Below are 17,470 nucleotides of genomic sequence, written 5' to 3'. Positions count from 1 at the left end.
GCGTGCGGCTGCGCAGCCACTCCCGCTGTTTGGAGAGGCCCAGGGCCGAGGCCTCCGCAGGACGTGGGCAAGGAGAAGGTGCCCCGCCGGTGGGGACATCTGGTCCAGCTGAGGGTGCGAACACTTTGGAGGGGTTGTCGGTCCCCGCCCTCTCCCCACAGTATTAGACGGGGGTCGGGGTGGGTTTCAGAAGCATCCTGGCCACCTTCCATTTAACAGGTGATGAAACTGAGGCCCGGAAAGGGGATCAGAGGGTCTAAGATTTCGTTACTTGACTCTCAGCAACTCAAGTTGCAGTCCCCACTTGCTCTAGCCTCTCTCCTCCCCTTCAACTTTTCTCAAAAAAAGGTCTCCCCATTGGAAAACACTTAAGGTCGTGTAGTCTGAAAGCTCACAAAGTAGTACAAATGGTTGATACATTTGTGGGGGGGAAAACGTGGCTCCGCTCTAATAATCGAGAAAATGCGCATTGAAAGCAAATTTGTTTTCATACTCAAGGCCATGAAGTTCATGCCTTTTCATCCAATTATTTGACTTTATCTTAAAGAATCAGTTGCGACGTGGATGAACATTTTACGTGGAAGGATGTTCATTGCAGCCGTATCCATAATCTCAGGAAATTGGAAACAAATGCTCAACAATAGGGGACTGTCTAGATAAACAGTGAATTTTACAATATTATTTCATTTTGTACTTTTTTGTTTTTTTAAAAAAATATTCTATTTAAATTCAATTTACCAACATATAGTGCAATATTATTTTAAATGACATGTTATGCTGATTCATTGGAGATAATTGAAGCAATAAATGGAGATGGAGAGTTCATGAACTTGTCCATTGGTTTAAGAATATATAGGAAAATGGTTCCAGGAAGGGAAGTTGAGAATAGGAGCTAGAAATCCAGATAGGATGGTAAAATCACTATAGAAAACACACAAAAAAAGGAACTGTATTGAAATAGTGACGATCCCCCTTGAGTTTTTTTTTTTTCCTGAGTGATTTTTTTTATAATCCCGTGAATCCTTGTTTTCCAAATCTTCTGTAATGAAATGTATTACCTCTATAAGTGGACAGTAGGCACAGAACTATACACTTAAATATGATTAAAATGTTAAATTTTACATTATGTTTATTTCAGCACATTAAAAAACATCAATGGGCAGGTGATAAAATAGTCAAGGAAAGCAGGTTTGCTTCAGACAGTCAAAGGGATTTATTTTCTTAATTTGACATCTCTGAAGGTTTAAAGGAAAACAAATTTTAAAAGAATAAAATAAGGTAATTTGGTTGTATCATGTTGATTTTAAGTGAAATGTTCAATTTACAAAGTTAAAAAAAAACACTTTAGGGTTATTTCTGAGGCTCATTGCCCCTGGTTCTGTGTCAGTTGTATACTTTCTCCCTCATAACTATTATGCTCAGTATGACAATAAAAACACTAAATGCTTCCTACCTCACGTATTCCTAGGATCAGCTCCATTGCTATAATCCTGAGTTAAGGCTCTTCTAACCTCTGTACTCTTGAATATGCAATTATTCAAAGCCACTATCCTGAAATGGGAAAAATAAGTTCCTGAGTGAAAATCAGATGACGTACATAATTTTGTGCAGGTGTAATTCAGGTCCTTCTAAAACATTATTCATAAGCAGTTCTTATGTAAATCAAAGGCTGCTATATCTTGGAATTGGTTGCAAAGAGCTCTGAAATTTCTTTTTCCTAGAGATTAGTCATAGGATAGATTTTCATTTGTCCAGAATAATTTCTTTGCATCTGCCTGGAATATTATAGACACAAAGTCTAAGGTCTTTGTGCTTTTTAAGCATCCATGAAATATGTTTCAGTTTTGAAAAAAATATTGCTTCTAAAATCTGAAAACTGAAAAATTAACATTAAATGTTTTTAATATTAAATTACATTTGAAAACAATTTTCTCATTTTTTCAAGAATTTCCAGGTGTACAAACTGCTTAATAATTTCAAACGCTGAACTTCAAAATTTTTTATGATTAAAATTATATTTAATGGAGAATGTGGGTACATTTTAATGTTTAATATATTGGATATAATATGAGGTAGTGCATAACAGCATAAACTTGCCCAGACCCTCAAAAATCTTGAAATCTGTGACCTGAACTTAGGAACCTGGATATCTTTCAGAAATCCTTAGGAGTTTCTATGAACATGTGACTTTTTAAGGTATGTGATAAATTCTGATCAGTGTTTCTTATGCTAGGAGTTGCATTTGTGCCTTGACAAACAATCTAAACTAACTCTGACATTGTAGATTCTCCCCAAGATTTTCGACTTCCTAGAATTTCTCTGGAAGCTATAGTCATTTCCTTGAGACTAGTTTATACCATCTGAGATTGTGCAAATGCCAAACATAACCCCACAAACTCTCATTGGAGAAAATTCTGAAGATTTCTAGGGTTATTCTAATAGTCACCAACACCTTAGAAAACTCTCTATACCCAGGTGGTTACTCCTCTGTAGTATATCAACTCTGAATACCAATCCTTTGACTTTTTGTCTGTATAGGCATGGACATACAAGGGCAGATGGAAAAAGGTCCTGCAAGCAGTAACCCCAGAATCTCTTCAGACTCTCAATTAAATTTTTTTTGAACTATGGATTATATTAGAGAAAACTTCCAGATATCTGGGGAATTGACACAAATGTTAGTTTGGAGTTGGTATGTCTTCGGTATCATTCATACAATCATACTCTCAGGAAAAAACAGTTAATGATTTTTATGAATATTGAATGCCTATTATGTACCGGACACTGTTGGGATAAGATCAGTGCGAGAAAGCAGACAAAACTCCCTTTGTGGCAAAAGATTCTTGCAGATCTCAAAAGTAACTTGGATGTAGTCTCCCAAATTATCCAGAAGTGAGCTGTAAACATGGCAACTGTTTCCTATTTTGTAAGTAAAAGTTATGTCACTAATTTATTCTCTTCCTTACAAACTGGAAGCCAGGACTAGTGTTCAACAATCTTATCAATAGGTTCCTTAAAAGTTGCAGAATTTGAAATAGGAATGTAGGTAACATATTTATACATGTACAATAATGTACATGTATTGTGTATTTTCTTTTTGGGTAAAATTAAATGAGGAAATAAATCTCCTGCTAAGGGCATAGGTGGGGATCCCTGGGTGGCTCAGCAGTTAAGCACCTGCCTTTGGCCCAGGGCGTGATCCTGGAGTCCTGGGATCAAGTCCCACATTGGGCCCCCTGCATGGAGCCTGCTCTCCCTCTGCCCGTGTCTCTGCCTCTCTCTCTCTGTGTGTCTCTTATCAATCAATAAATAAAGTCTTAAAAAAAATAAGGGAATAGGTAATTACAATGTATTGTAATTGTAATTACAATTGTAATCACAATACATTGTAATTGTGTATACAATGTACAAATGACACTTTTTTTTTTTTTTAAAGTAGGCTCCACATCCAGCGTGGAGCCCAACATGGGGCCTGAACTCACAACCCTGAGCTCAATACCTGAGCTGAGATCAAGAGTCAGATGCTTAATCAACTGAGCCATCCGGGCTCCCCTACAAATGACATTTTTAACTATTTATTGCATCTTTTTCCAGAATGGGTAAAAAGATAAAGAAGGAAGCAGAACCTCCTCCTAAGGATGTGGTAAGTTTCTGATTTGAATATTATAGCAGCACATTAACAACCAGATTTAAAAATAAATTGTTCAAACAGTTTGGCACATACCAGTATATACATGAGTACACAGTGGCAGAAGTCCAAAGTCTGACTAATGATAAGATTAGAGAAATCTAACATTATATAAACAAACATTTACAATGTTGTCATTACATAATTAGCACAATTAGAGAGTAATTATTAGCTTTTCCAGAATGTGGATGGCATGTTTATAAGCCTAGTTAATGAACAAATAGTTTTGGTTTGTGCTTTTAAATATTTTAAATTTATATTTGCCTGTCTCTCATTAATGTTAATCATCCAAGTGAATTTTCAAAAATACCTAGAGTTTATGCTATAGCTATTAAATGTACATATAAGACTGTCTGAAGATGACCATTTGGACATTAGAAGTCTTGTATTTTCCAGTTCTATGGAGGGAAAACTCTGGGTTCATCCACTTTTTCTATTCCAAATATTTGAGTAATGTATTGCCTGCAACACAAAACCCTGTGTCTCCTAAAAGAATGGTTTTATCTTATTTCTTTAAAGTTTATGAATTACCAAGAGGTTGTGTTAAAAATAGAAAATGAACTTGGACAGTTTTCAATGTAGAAACTTATTTTGAAACAGACATTTGGTGTAATTTTCTTCAAATAAAATGAAAAAAAAAAAACCGCTTAGAGTTGGTCAGTAGACTCACAGGATTTTATAGTTTGAGAGAAGCTCAGCTTAATGCAGGATCTTCTCAACAGCACTGGAGCTTTGTAGCTACAAATGTCCCAGCTCTGCCTCTCATGAGCTGTGTTATTTGGCACAGTTGCCAAATGTGGCTGAATTATTTCAGTTTTTTACAAAAATTTCTTCAATGTAAATTATAATATCCAATTCATTTTGGTTGTTGTGTGAATTAAGATGAAATAAAACACATCAAGTTTTCAGTACCTTGCACATAGTTAACACTAGTAAATAAAACCTATTATTATGGGACTTCTTTAGACTCTGATACACACGCACATGCATATGCACGCACACACACCCCTATGTAACTTCTTAGGTATGATCCTTCAATGCAGTTGAGAATAAAGACTGCAAAAGCATCTGTCTGCCCAGTTCTAGGAAAGCTTTGCAGAGATAGATGGTCATTGTGGTTAATGATGCATTTTCATCATTCTAGTTGTTCTCCCTTTGGACATACTCCTAAAATATTGCAAATTCTCTCCTTATTTTTTCATTGTAGCCTAAGTTTGCATTACTCCTTTTTACTGCAACATAGCATTATTTTTTCAAGATTTTATTTCATTTTATTAAAGATGGATCCATCTATCTATCTATCTATCTATCTATCTATCTATCATCTATCTATCTCTATCTGATGGAGAGAAAGAGAGAGCATGCGCCCAGGGAAGGGCAGAGGGAAAACTCTCAGGCAGACTCCCTGCAGAATTCAGAGCCTGATGGGAGCTCGATCCCAGGACCCTGAAATCATGACCTGAGCTGAAATCAAGAATTAGACACTTAATGAACTGAGCCACCTAGGTTCCCCAAGATTTTATCTTTTTTAAAAGATTTTACTTATTTATTCATGAGAGACACAGAGATAGAGATAGAGATAGATAGAGATAGATAGAAATAGATGATAGATAGATGATAGATAGATAGATAGATAGATAGATAGATAGATAGGTAGAGAAAGCCAGAGACACAGGCAGAGGGAGAAGCAGGCTCCATGCAGGGAGCCCAATGTGGGACTCGATCCCAGGTCCCCAGGATCAGACCCTGGGCTGAAGGCGGTGCTAAACTGCTGAGCCAGCCGGGCTGCCCTATTGTTGTTATTTTGATAGGGATTAATTACATCAAGTATCCCTCCATAGATGAATAGATAGAGAAGATATGGTATATATATGTGTGTGTGTGTGTGTGTGTGTGTGTGTGTGTGTGTGTGTGTATATAATGGAATATTAGCCATAAAAAGATTGTCACCTTGCTATATAATGCTGACCTGCGCAAGCTGGCTGTCAATATGGTCCCCTTCCCCCGCCTGCACTTCTTCATGCCCGGCTTCGCCCCACTGACCAGCCGAGGTAGCCAGCAGTACCGGGCCCTGATGGTGCCCGAGCTCACCCAGCAGATGTTTGATGCTAAGACCATGATGGCTGCCTGTGACCCCCGCCATGGCCGCTACCTGACTGTGGCCGCAGTATTCTGGGGCCGCATGTCCGTGAAGGAGGTGGGCGAGCAGATGCTGAACGTCTAAAACAAGAACAGCAGCTGCTTCGTGGAGTGGATCCCCAACAACGTGGAAACAGCTGTCTGTGACATCCCACCCTGGGGGCTGAAGACGTCCGCCACCTTCATCGGCAACAGCATGGCCATCCAGGAGCTGTTCGAGTGCATCTCAGAGCAGGTCACGGCCATGTTCCGCGCAAGGCCTTCCTACACTGGTACACGGGGGAGGGCATGGACGAGATGGAGTTCACGGAGGCCGAGAGCACCAGGAGTGACCTGGTGTCCGAGTACCAGCAGTACCAGGATGCCACGGCCGAGGAGGAGGCGGAGGAGGAGGTGGCCTCGAGCTGATAGCTGGTAAAGCGCGTGGAAGCCGTGTGAACTCTTTATTCGCTCACAACCTGTTCTCTGACAGCCGTGTCTCTGTGCGCACTCGCTCTTCTTCCTGTCTGGACGTCACATGCTGTACAGACGCCACCATTAAAGCATTTTCACAGTGAAAAAAAAAAAGTGAAGTAAGTCAGACAAAGAAAGACAAATACCGAATGATTTCAGCCATATGTGGAATTTAAGGAAAAACCAAATGAACAAACAAAACAAGAGACAACAAAGAAACAGACTTTAAATTCAGAGAACAAACTGGTGGTTAACCGCCAGAGGGGAGATAGGTGCTGAATGAGTGAGATAATAAAAGGGATTAAAGAGTACACTTATCTTGATGAGAACTGAGAAATGTGTAGAATTGTTGAATCATTATATTATACATGTGAAATTAATATAACACCCTATGTTAATTATATTTTTTAAAAAAGTAGAGTAAGACCAAAAAAAAAAAAAAAAATGGCCAGGCTGTGTTACAATTGCCAGTGGTCCTTGACTATTGCCTGTCCTCAGGGTCCTTCCATCCTTCTCCTACTCTGACTTTATGTTAATAAAGCTGATAGAGTATCATCGAAGTACGTAACCACTCTCTATCTTGTAAATTCAAATACTTCAAAACAGTATTTAAATTTAAACACAAAAGTTCAGAAAGTTTAAACACAATTTAGGTAGTTTAAATTTTGTTAGATTTCTGGACTCTCTAATTTTTAGTTAAAATTAAACTATCTAAATTGTGTTTAAACTTTCTGAACTTGGAATTTGTTCCAAGGTGTACCTCTTCAAAGTCTACAAATGTTTTCTTGTACAGATTTTAAAGGAAAACCAAACTTAAAAGATAGATATATAACTGCTTAAGAATATAAACTTTCCTGTGCCAACTAATAACAACTTCCTTCTTCTAAAGTTCCTGAAAACATTATTTCCAGAGATTTGTATTTTCATTGGTCTTTTTTTTTTTTTTTTTTTTTAAGTCTTTCACCTACTATTTAAAATGGGTCTTGGGGACAGAAAGAAGGATGTTCAGTTATATGGGTAAAACAAAAATTTCCTTTTTTTTTCTTAATTTTCTCATTGTCAAACATATCTTTAATATAGGTATATATGGTTTCTTGACCTCCATTTCTTCTCATGAAAGTGACCACTAGCTTGGATGTGGGGAAGATAGAGCTTGAACTAGCAATGCAACTATACTCTGCCTTCCCATATCATTTCCATGTCTGGCTGAAAGGTTGTTTGTGATGCTTTAACAAAAGGCAAACTTTCCATGGAATGATTGCTTAAGAGAGTTGGTAACAGAAATGACTTTAATAGACAATATTTAACATAAGGCAAGATATTCAGTGACTAAGAACACAGGATCTGGAGTTATACTGCTAGTGACTGAATTCTCACTCCATCATCTGCCATTTATATCTGGGGCAAAGTTCTCAACTTCTGTATACTCCAGAGAGGATGTCATGATATCCACTTCATATCTACTCACAGCAGCGAGGAAAGGTTAGATAAATATAAGATCCTTAGAACAGTGCTTGGCACTAGATAAGAACTTAGTAAAAGTTGTTATTTTTAATGATGTAGTTGAGTGTGCTCTTCATCATTCTATACAACTTTAGAATTTTTATGAATTGTCAAAGAAGGCAGGGATATCAGCTGTGGTAGACCACCTGGCCACTGAAGTTCATGGTCAAGTCTTCAAGTTTATGAGCATGGAACTTTTATTTTCCTGACATTTCAATGGAAATTGAGTTTCAGTGGATAAACTCACACCACCTAAACTTACAAGGGACTATGCCCTGGTTCTGGAATCTCAATAAGCATCAAGTTAACTGAACATTTATGTTAATGGGTCAGCAGCTTCTCTTTGTCGTTCGGTGCTTATGGGGGAGTTAAACTCAGTGAATATTGAGTTAGAGCAATAGGCAATAGCAGAACCGGTTTTCTCATCTGGGCAAGCAAACCCAGTTCCTTGTAAGAGTGGGTTATCTCCAGAGACTTGTTTTTCCTGGATGCTTTCATCAACCTCAGAATGTAACCCTTAACCCTCTGTCACCAACTGCCAAAACTGCTTGAACTTATTTCAGAAATGAAGCTTTCTGGGAATTTATTTTCCTGTCTTTCTCCCTCGTCACAGATAAATACAGATAAATGTCATGGTTTAATAAACATTAGTATAAATTGATAAACATATGCAAAACTATATAAATAATTATCAGCTTGCTTACCTGGATCTAAACAATTAATTCAGGTGATAAAGAAAACTAGAAACCATTTTATTTTAAATGTTTTCATTTTAACTTTTACACTTTTTTTAAAAAACAGATTTTAACTGATGTCTAGATGTTCTACTAAATGTTCATACCAGAGCAGTACAATTTGCTCTCTTCTGTTTATCTCTTTTCCTGTGTAATTGGTTCCTTGTGATCTGAGACCACTGATGTAGCAAGCACATTCCAATAGACATCAAAAACGCCTTTTATTTGCCCTTTTCGGTACCATAAAAATCACTAAACTGTCATGATTTATGTGTTTTCACTGAGTTCAACTTTATAGTTTTGTATTCTTTTAGACCTGTGCTTAAGCAGTAGTCACTAGTCATGTATGGCCATTTAAATTTAAATTTATAATTAAAGTTAAATTAATTGGTTGGGTTTTTTTCTAATGTGCAAAAAGGGGAATCCAGTGGAAGTTTACAAGTAAAGGATTAGTGACATCTCATTTATATTTAAAACAAAAAGCATAAGATCATTCTAAAATTAACAACAAAAAATTAAGTGAAAAATTCCTCAGTCACATTATACTTCAAGTGCTCAAATGCCTCATGTGGCTTGTGACTGCTGTATTGGACAATGCAGAATCAGAACATTTCCATTGTTGAAGTTCTACTGGGCAGCACTATTCAAGACAATCTTGTTTCCTTCACAGAGATATAAAAATATCTTTATAAGTCTATGGCTTCTCTAATTGAGCTTAAGATTTAAAATTTAGTCAGAATGCTTCCCCTTTATTTCACTCTTTTTATAAATAACTTTGGTTTATCATTTATTTTGTGTAGAGCGTGAAATTATAATTTCACAACCAGCTTGTTGGTGACTGACTGTGAGTTCCTCACAGGAAAGCAGATGGGATATGTAATTACAACACAGTATTATTTATTTAGTTGTGTGGCATTCTGTTATAGCTATCATTTTATTCTCAGCACCTTTTTTAATAAAAAATTACTATAATGCTGTAGGCTCTGTAGGAGAAACAAATGTCATGCCAAGTTTCTCCACTCTCTGCCAAAAATTGGTATTTCTCCCCTTTTAACAGCTCTTTAGATTGTGACTCTCACAGTTTGAATCTTCCCTTTAAGCTTCTTGTACCCCGTATCACCTTTTTCTTAATGATGACCAGAAGATATGGAAAAATACTGAAATGTTTTCTCAACCATTAAAGAAGGATTAAGGTATTTATGATAGTTTTAGTTTAAATATGTTTTTATGTACTCCTTTGACAATTGTAGTCATTGTGTGGAGATCATGACATATCCTTGTTTTAACATGGCATATTCGGGGACGCCTGGGTGGCTCAGCAGTGGAGTGTCTGCCTTTCATTCAGGGCATGATCCTGGAGTCCTGGGATCAAGTCCCATTGGGCACCCCGTATGGAGCCTACTTTTCCCTCTGTCTGTGTCTCTGCCTCTCTCTACTCTCATGAATAAAAAATTAAAATCTTTTAAAAAATCATGGCATATTCATTTGCAGGCTCCTAAAGGCAGATTTAAAAATATTGAAATACCAGAATAGCAAATGTCCTAGCTGGGGGAAACAGTCACTTAATAAGTAATAGTATAATTCAGATAGTAATAAGATCAATGAGGAAAAATAAAGTAGGATATAAAAGATGGAGAGTGATCAGGCTACTTTAAATAAAATCCATGTCAGGGCAAGCTTTCCCAGTGGGGTCACATTTAAGAAAGACAAATGGAATGAGGAAGTACACTCTGCAAATATCCGGAGAGAATACCCCAGTTAGTATGAGTGAGAAATGCCAAGAAAGTTTGTATGACTAGAAATTAGACAGCAGGGAGTAGGAGGTAGGTACCAAAGGTGGTGGGACAGTGATGATCATGTAGGGCCCTCTTGGCTATATTAAGGAGATTGGATATTTTTTGGAATGTGCAAAGAAAGGGAATCTAGTGGACGGCTACAAGTAGAAGATTAGCGACATGTCTATTTAAAATAAAAAGCATAAGATCATTCTAGCTACAATGTGAAAGAACAGTGATACCTGGAAGACCAGTTTGGAGGCTGTTACAGAGGAGCCATAAACTATGCAGCTAGGCCCAGGTGGTAACTATGGAGAAGGCAAGAAGTGGCCATAGTGGGGATCCATGTTGAGGGTAGAGTTGACAGGATGCTGATGGACTGCATGTGGGGTGTAAGGAGAAGAGGAGTGGGGAGATGTTTCAACATTCTTGGCTTGAGCAACTGAGTAAATGATGGTAAACATAAGACACATACACTAAAGAGACGATGCAATGTATTAAGTGCTGCCATAGGGAAGTTCAGAGGAATATAGCTGTGAAAAAACAAAACAAAACAACCCCCCCCAAAAACAACAACCACCACCACCACCCCACCACCATCACCACCACCACCACCAAGGATTTTCAACACTGAAACTACCATGGAATAAAAAGCAATAAGAAATTTATCCAGAAGGATGGAGGCCTGATAATTAAAGCAAGCCTTAAGCTTCTACAGTTTCAAGTTCTGTTTATCATTTTAATTCTCTAGAAATGAGATAAAAATGTCAAAAATGATAAGTGACGTGGTGATCACTGATGATGATCTTAGAACTACTTTGGTGAACCTATGAGGATGAAAGTCAGTTTGGCAATGTGAGAGGGAGAAAATAGAGAAAAATCAATAGTTCTTAGGAGTTTTGACTGTGAAAGGGAAGGCAAGATAGGATAGCATCTGGAAGGTGATTAATATCTAGGGAAAGATTATTTTTGTTTTAAAATAAGAGACTTTTGAGAAGTCAGAGTTTAGAGAGGTGAAGGTGGCTGGCATGTGCATGGCAGAGTGCCAGAGAGGAGGGAAATACATAGAAAAATAGCACCAGAAATTTGGGTAATGGTCCCCTTGATTCCTTGAAGTCTAAGCTGCACAGGGTGAAACTCATGCTCATGACAAAGAACAGGCATGAACAACTATCAGGGAGCTGTAAGCTGAATAATTTTTAGACCCATACAGATCTGAAATACATTCTAATTTTGATCCAAAAGATTGGAGAGATCTTACTGAACATCTGGGGTATTAAATAGAGCCCCTGCAAGGTCATGCCTTAGTAGTAGTATGGCTAACCCAGCCCTAGAGCAAAGACTTCCCCAAACCTGCTATAATAATGCTTTAAAACAGGCCTTAAATAGATCAAACTGAACCATAAATAAAACTGTCTAGTAGAACAATATTCGACATCCTTTAAGAGAAACTCGCCCTGCCCAAAGAGTCTGGACACTCAGCAACATAATTTTCACATGTTCAGTAGCCAATAAAAATAATTATTATATGCAAAGAAAAATGTGACCCATAATCAGAAGAAAACTCAGTTGATAAGCCAATAGAGGAGATAAATTGGATACTAAAAAAAAAAAAAAATTTTCAATTTTCCAAAAGAAGACAGGAAAAAGGAAACCAGGGACCAAATCAGAAAAAGAGAAAACAACTAACAGGATGGTCTACTAAAACCCAATCATAGGGATGCCTGGGTGGCTCAATGGTTGAGCATCTGCCTTTGGCTCAGGGCATGATCCCAGAGCGCTGGAATCAAGTCCTACATATCAGGCTCCCTCTTCCTCTGCCTATGTCTCTGCCTCTCTGTGTCTCTCATAAATAAATTTAAAAAGGGATGCCTGGGTGGCTCAGTGGTTGAGTGTCTGCCTTTGGTTTAAGGCATGATCCCAGATTCCTGGGATAGAGTCCCACCTCAGACTCCTTGCATGGAGCCTGCTTCTCCTCCCTCTGCCTGTGTGTCTCTGCCTCTCTTCCTGTTTCTCTAATGAATAAATAAAATATTTTTTAAAAAATTAATTTAAAAAATCTTTAAAAAAACAAACCCAGGCAGCCAGGGTGGCTCAATGGTTTAGCGCCACCTTCAGCCCTGGGTGTGATCCTGGAGACCCAGGATCAGGTCCCACTTCTAGCTCCCTGCATGGAGCCTGCTTCTCCCTCTGCCTGTGTCTCTGCCTCTCTCTCTCTTTCTCTCTCTCTCTCTCTCTCTCTCTCTCTCTCTGTGTCTCTCATGAATAAATAAAATCTTTTAAAAAACCCCAATCAGTAACTATATTAAATGTAAATGATTAAATATTCTAATTAAAAGCAAGAGATTGTCAAACTGAATAAAAAAACAAGACCCAAACTATAAGCTGTCTACAAGAAATCTACTATATTTTTAAAATATTTCATTTATTGATTGATGAGAGACACAAAGAAAGAGGCAGAAACATAGGCAGAGGGAGAAGCAGGCTCCATGCAGGGATACTGATATGGGACTCGATCCCAGGACTCTGGAATCATACCCTGAGCTGAAGACAGATGCTCAACCACTGAGCCATCCAGGCATCCCCAAGAAATCTACTTTAAATATAAAGATATGGATAGGCTAAAAGTAAAAATATGGAAAAAGAGATACAGAAATAATCATAAGAAAGATAGAGTGCCTATATTAATACTAGATGAATTATATAACAGGGCAAATAATATTACCAGAGAAAAAGAGATACATATCATCATAATAAAAAAGTTATTTGTAAGAGAAATAATGATCCTAAATGTTGTTCACCTAGTAACACTTGTCTAAAATACATGAAGGAAAAAGATATTAGTTGCCATAGCATCAGAAACAATGAAATATTTAGAAATAAGTTCAACAAAATAAATGCAATGCTTATATGCTGAAAACTATAAAACATTGCTAAGATAAATTAAGAAAGACAAATAAGTGAAGAGATATACTATGCTGGATACAGATACATTGCTGGTGGGAACACAAGATAGTAACACTACTTTGGAAAAAAAAAATTAAGGGCACCTGGGTGGCTGAATGGTTAAGCATCTGCCTTCAGCTCAGGTTGTGATCCTAGGGTCCTGGGACAGAGTCCTGCATCGGGCTCCCCACAGGGAGCCTGCTTCTCTCCTCTGCCTCTCTGTGTGTCTCTGTGAGTCTCTCATGAATAAATAAATAAAATCTTTTTAAAATTATTTTTTTGGTAAAGTTAAACATGCACTACCAGACAAGCCAGAAATTCTACCCCTAGGTATTTACTCAAGAGAAATGAAAACATATATCTACAAGAAGACTTATATGAAAATTCCCATTGCAGCTTTATTCATAATGGTCCCAAATGGAAACAACCCATAGGTCCATCAATTAATTGAATGGATAAACAAATTGTGTTGTATTCATACAATGAGATACTACTCATCAGTAAAAAGGAATGAATCACCGATACATGGAACAATCTGGATGAATTTCATAAGCATTCTGCCAAATGAAAGGAGCCATACATAAAGGGTACCTATGTGATAATTTCATATTAAATAGTTGGAGTTAATCTATAGTGAAAGGATGCAGATCTGGTTGCCTAAAGTGGATATGGGAAAGAGAATCAACTGCAGAGAGATGGGAATGAATATTTTGCGGGTAGTGGAAAGTTCCACGTATCATTTGGAGTGGCTGGTTATGTGTACATATACATTTATTAAAACTCATCATATTTACACTTAGCTGCATTTTATTAAATCTAACTTGGCCCTCTGTAAAGTGGACTCAAAAGAGGTAATGAGAATAATTCAATTGTTAGAAGGAAGTTGACGACTCAAAAGAAAAAAGGGATGATTAATGGTATGACATAACTGGGAATGTGTTCTATGAAAATAGGGGTTTTGAATATCTTATTTAATGTGCTGTTCTTGGTGTAATACACTTATCCGGGGTTGAATGGGTGTTTATTGAATGAATGAGTGAGTTAAAAGTAAATTAAAAAAGTAAAGTAAAAGTGCCTGGGTGGCTCAGAGAGTTGGGTGTCTGCCTTCAGCTTGGGTCATGATCCTGGGGTCCTGGGATGGAGTCCCACATGGGGCTCCCTGCTCAGCGAGAAGCCTGCTTCCCCCTCTCCCCCTGCCTTTCCTCCTGCTTGTGCTTGAGTTCAATCTTTCTCTCTCTCTCTCTCAAATAAATAAATAAAATCTTTTTTTAAAAATAAAGGTGGACAGGTTAAAAATCCAAAGCACACATTAGATATTAGGCTTAGTAGGAGATACATTTTCTTTAATGTTTCTTTAACAATTCTTTAATGTTCAATTCTTTAACAGAAGAATATGTGCAGAGACTCTTGTAAATATGTGAAGCCCTTGTGAACTTGTTGATCACGAATGTATAGTAATACTAATTTTCCAGTAGCTTAATATTCTCAGTAAGAATGTTTGGATGCTTGAGCACAAATGCAAAGAAAGAAAATTCTAGTGTTTGCTCATGGTTTGAGTATTCTCAAATTGATTTGATGAGAAGACAAAAAAGTTTATTTAGGGTTTGGCAGGAGTATTATTAAAATAATAGATCATTAAATTGAAGCAAGTTAAGAAGTGAAGAAACCAAAAAGCTTAAGTGGAAGTAGAGAGAGTGAATGGAGTGGGGACCACAGTGAGGATGAGGAATAGCTGTAGTGGGAGTAGCTGTAGTGGGAGTAGTTGAACCAGTGAAGCTTTATCTTTCACTATTTGCTTATTAGCTACCAAGAAATCTTCAAAGACTGAACACTATGGGTGCTGCAGGAAACCTATATGTGAGTAAGCAAAGAAAAAATGGTAGAGTATCAAAGATAATGACAGAAGACAAAGCTGAGAGATAGATGGATGTGTTGAGTCAGAGTCAGTAGAAGGGACATAGGACAATTTTAAAAAGTAAAGAGAATGCTTCTGCTTCTGACCAGGATGCAGTTGTAGTAGAGAGCAGTAGATCATTTCTCTCACTGTTACAACCATGAAAAGCAGATTGCTTTTAAAATATAATCTAAGAGCTATGGAAAGACAAATTTAAAAGACTGAAAATATCAAGGATTGGTAACGATGTAGAACAACTGGAATTCTTAAATTGTAAATTTAATGTAATTTGTATGTAATGTAAATTGATAAAACCACTTTAGAGAACTGTTCAACAGTATCTATGAAATGTCAACATGTACCTAGACTATGGCTCATCAAATCCATGCCTAGGTATATGACCAAGGGAAATGAAGGCATATATCCACAAAAAGACATGTAAGAATAGTCATTGCAGCTTTGTTCATGATAGCCTCCAGCTGAAAGAAAAGAACCCAAACTGGTATATGCATACAATGAAATAATATATAGCTATAGAAAGTATGACTTAGTGTGCAAAAATGTAAATGAAAAAAATGTGAATGAATCTCAGAGACATTGTGCTGTGCTAAACAAGGCAGATATGAAAGAAGTCATGTTCTGATTATGATTCTCTTTATAAAACGTTCAAGAATAGGAAAAACTGATGATTTTAAAAGTCAAGGATTATCTTTCTGGGGTTTTTCTTTATGGAGGAGGGAGAAGCATGAGAGATATTCAGAGCCAATAGAAATATTCTATATCTTAGATAGATATGAATTTGTATTCTGTAAGGTCAAGTGGAAGAAGTATACATCAATATACAAAAAAGAGTAGATTTTGCTTTATAACCCAATCTGACAATCTTACTTAATGAGATCTCTTTGTCCTATTGATGTTTATTTTGATCATTGATATATTTGAATTTATTCCTACCATTTTAAGTTTAAGGTTTATTTTAAGATGTTTCTTTGCTATATTTTTATGTTGTACCTTTTTTATAAATATAAAAATTATAATATAATAATATAATAACATAATATTTAATATAATATAATTATATTATAATTATATATTATAATATATTATATATTATAATATATAATTAATATTTATTATATATTATATAATATATAATAAATATATAATTAATTATAATTATAATCTTAAAATTATAAATATAAAATTATTCCCTTTTTCTGAATTGAGCAACTTTCATTTGTTACCCTTTCCTTTTGCTAATCTGGAACTTCTACTAATCTGTAGCCTATTAAACACATATTTAAACCTGCTTTTTATATCAATGTAAAAAATAAATTATAACTAGGCAATAATCTCATTCTGTTTACCTTTATGTGATCTTTGTTGAAAAAAATCAATAAAGAATTTTAATTCTAAGACATTATTTTTTCTCATAATGTGTCATCATTACTTCAGAAACACTTAAGAATTACATTATGATTCACAACATCAGTATCATTCAGCTTAACTATGTATTTTATTGTATTTATTCATCTACTAGTATCTTTTTATGTTTTATCTTCCTCAGTTTGGGCTGGAGCATTTGTCAATTAATTTGTTTATATAGTTAATATATCTGTTGAATTTATGAGTGCCTGATGGTTTTCAAGCCTCAGTCCCCAAATAGTTTCAGAAGGCCTCCTTTAAAATTTCTGTGGATTTCCAGGTCATGTGCTCTTCTGGTCAGTGTTGAAGCTAATGTCTTTGCCATTGCTTGGGCTCTGCTAGAGGCCATCTTTTCTCACAGGTTCATGTCACTGGAAACCCACAAGTATCACAGGCTTGGTGCATATGTCATACTTTTAATGAAGATTTATCTCCCCAGAAAGAGTCTAAAAGGCTTGAGAACAAATACCATGACTTTTGTAATTCTTAGAGTTTCTAGTATAGAGTTAGACATATGCAAACAGCAGCTTTAATGTGGATGTTAGATAATACTGTCCTAAAATCCAATAGCCATTTCCCGGCAAAGGGGAATTTTACCCTAGCTGTGCTCTTTTAGGTCATTGCTACTGCTATCTTCTCTGTCTTCTTCACTCTTCCAACCTCACACAATTGTGCTTCCTTACTCAGAGTAATCTGTCCCTCCATCTCAGCCTGAAACTGAAAACTAATTTTCATTATATTCCCAGACACAATAAGATGTCCATTTAGGAAGGGCCAACACAAAGAGCCAGCTAAAGCTTTGAAATTTGTTTTTCCCCTTTACCTCTTTAACATAAGGAGAGCACCTTCCTTCACCAGTCTCTGGAACTGGAAGAAAAATAGTGTAATAATTTGTTTTCTCTTTGACCAAAGA

General features: G+C 36.6%; 1 protein-coding gene and 1 pseudogene across 20 annotated transcripts in view; both read left to right on the top strand.

The window, feature by feature from the left end:
• Positions 1 to 17,470, top strand: part of ARMC3 (armadillo repeat containing 3) — a 101,616-nt gene that overhangs the window by 302 nt on the left and 83,844 nt on the right. For 11 of the 20 annotated variants that reach the window (XR_012030820.1, XM_072825391.1, XM_072825376.1 and 8 more), the window contains exons 2-3: positions 3,595 to 3,643; positions 15,042 to 15,095. Coding sequence is in view for 13 of the 20 variants with exons in the window: in XM_072825391.1 (XP_072681492.1) it covers positions 3,596 to 3,643; positions 15,042 to 15,095 (102 nt within the window). In the remaining 7 variants the exon portion in view is untranslated. Of the gene's footprint in view, positions 1 to 19; positions 115 to 3,594; positions 3,644 to 9,638; positions 9,711 to 15,041; positions 15,096 to 17,470 lie in introns of those variants that run through there. The other 9 variants (XM_072825377.1, XM_072825387.1, XM_072825393.1 and 6 more) reach the window with 5 other exon arrangements.
• Positions 4,048 to 6,430, top strand: LOC140633086 (tubulin beta chain-like; annotated as a pseudogene).

The sequence above is a fragment of the Canis lupus genome, chromosome 5, assembly GCF_048164855.1.
Source record: "Canis lupus baileyi chromosome 5, mCanLup2.hap1, whole genome shotgun sequence".
NCBI lineage: Eukaryota > Metazoa > Chordata > Mammalia > Carnivora > Canidae > Canis > Canis lupus.
This window is presented reverse-complemented; position numbering and strand designations above follow the sequence as displayed.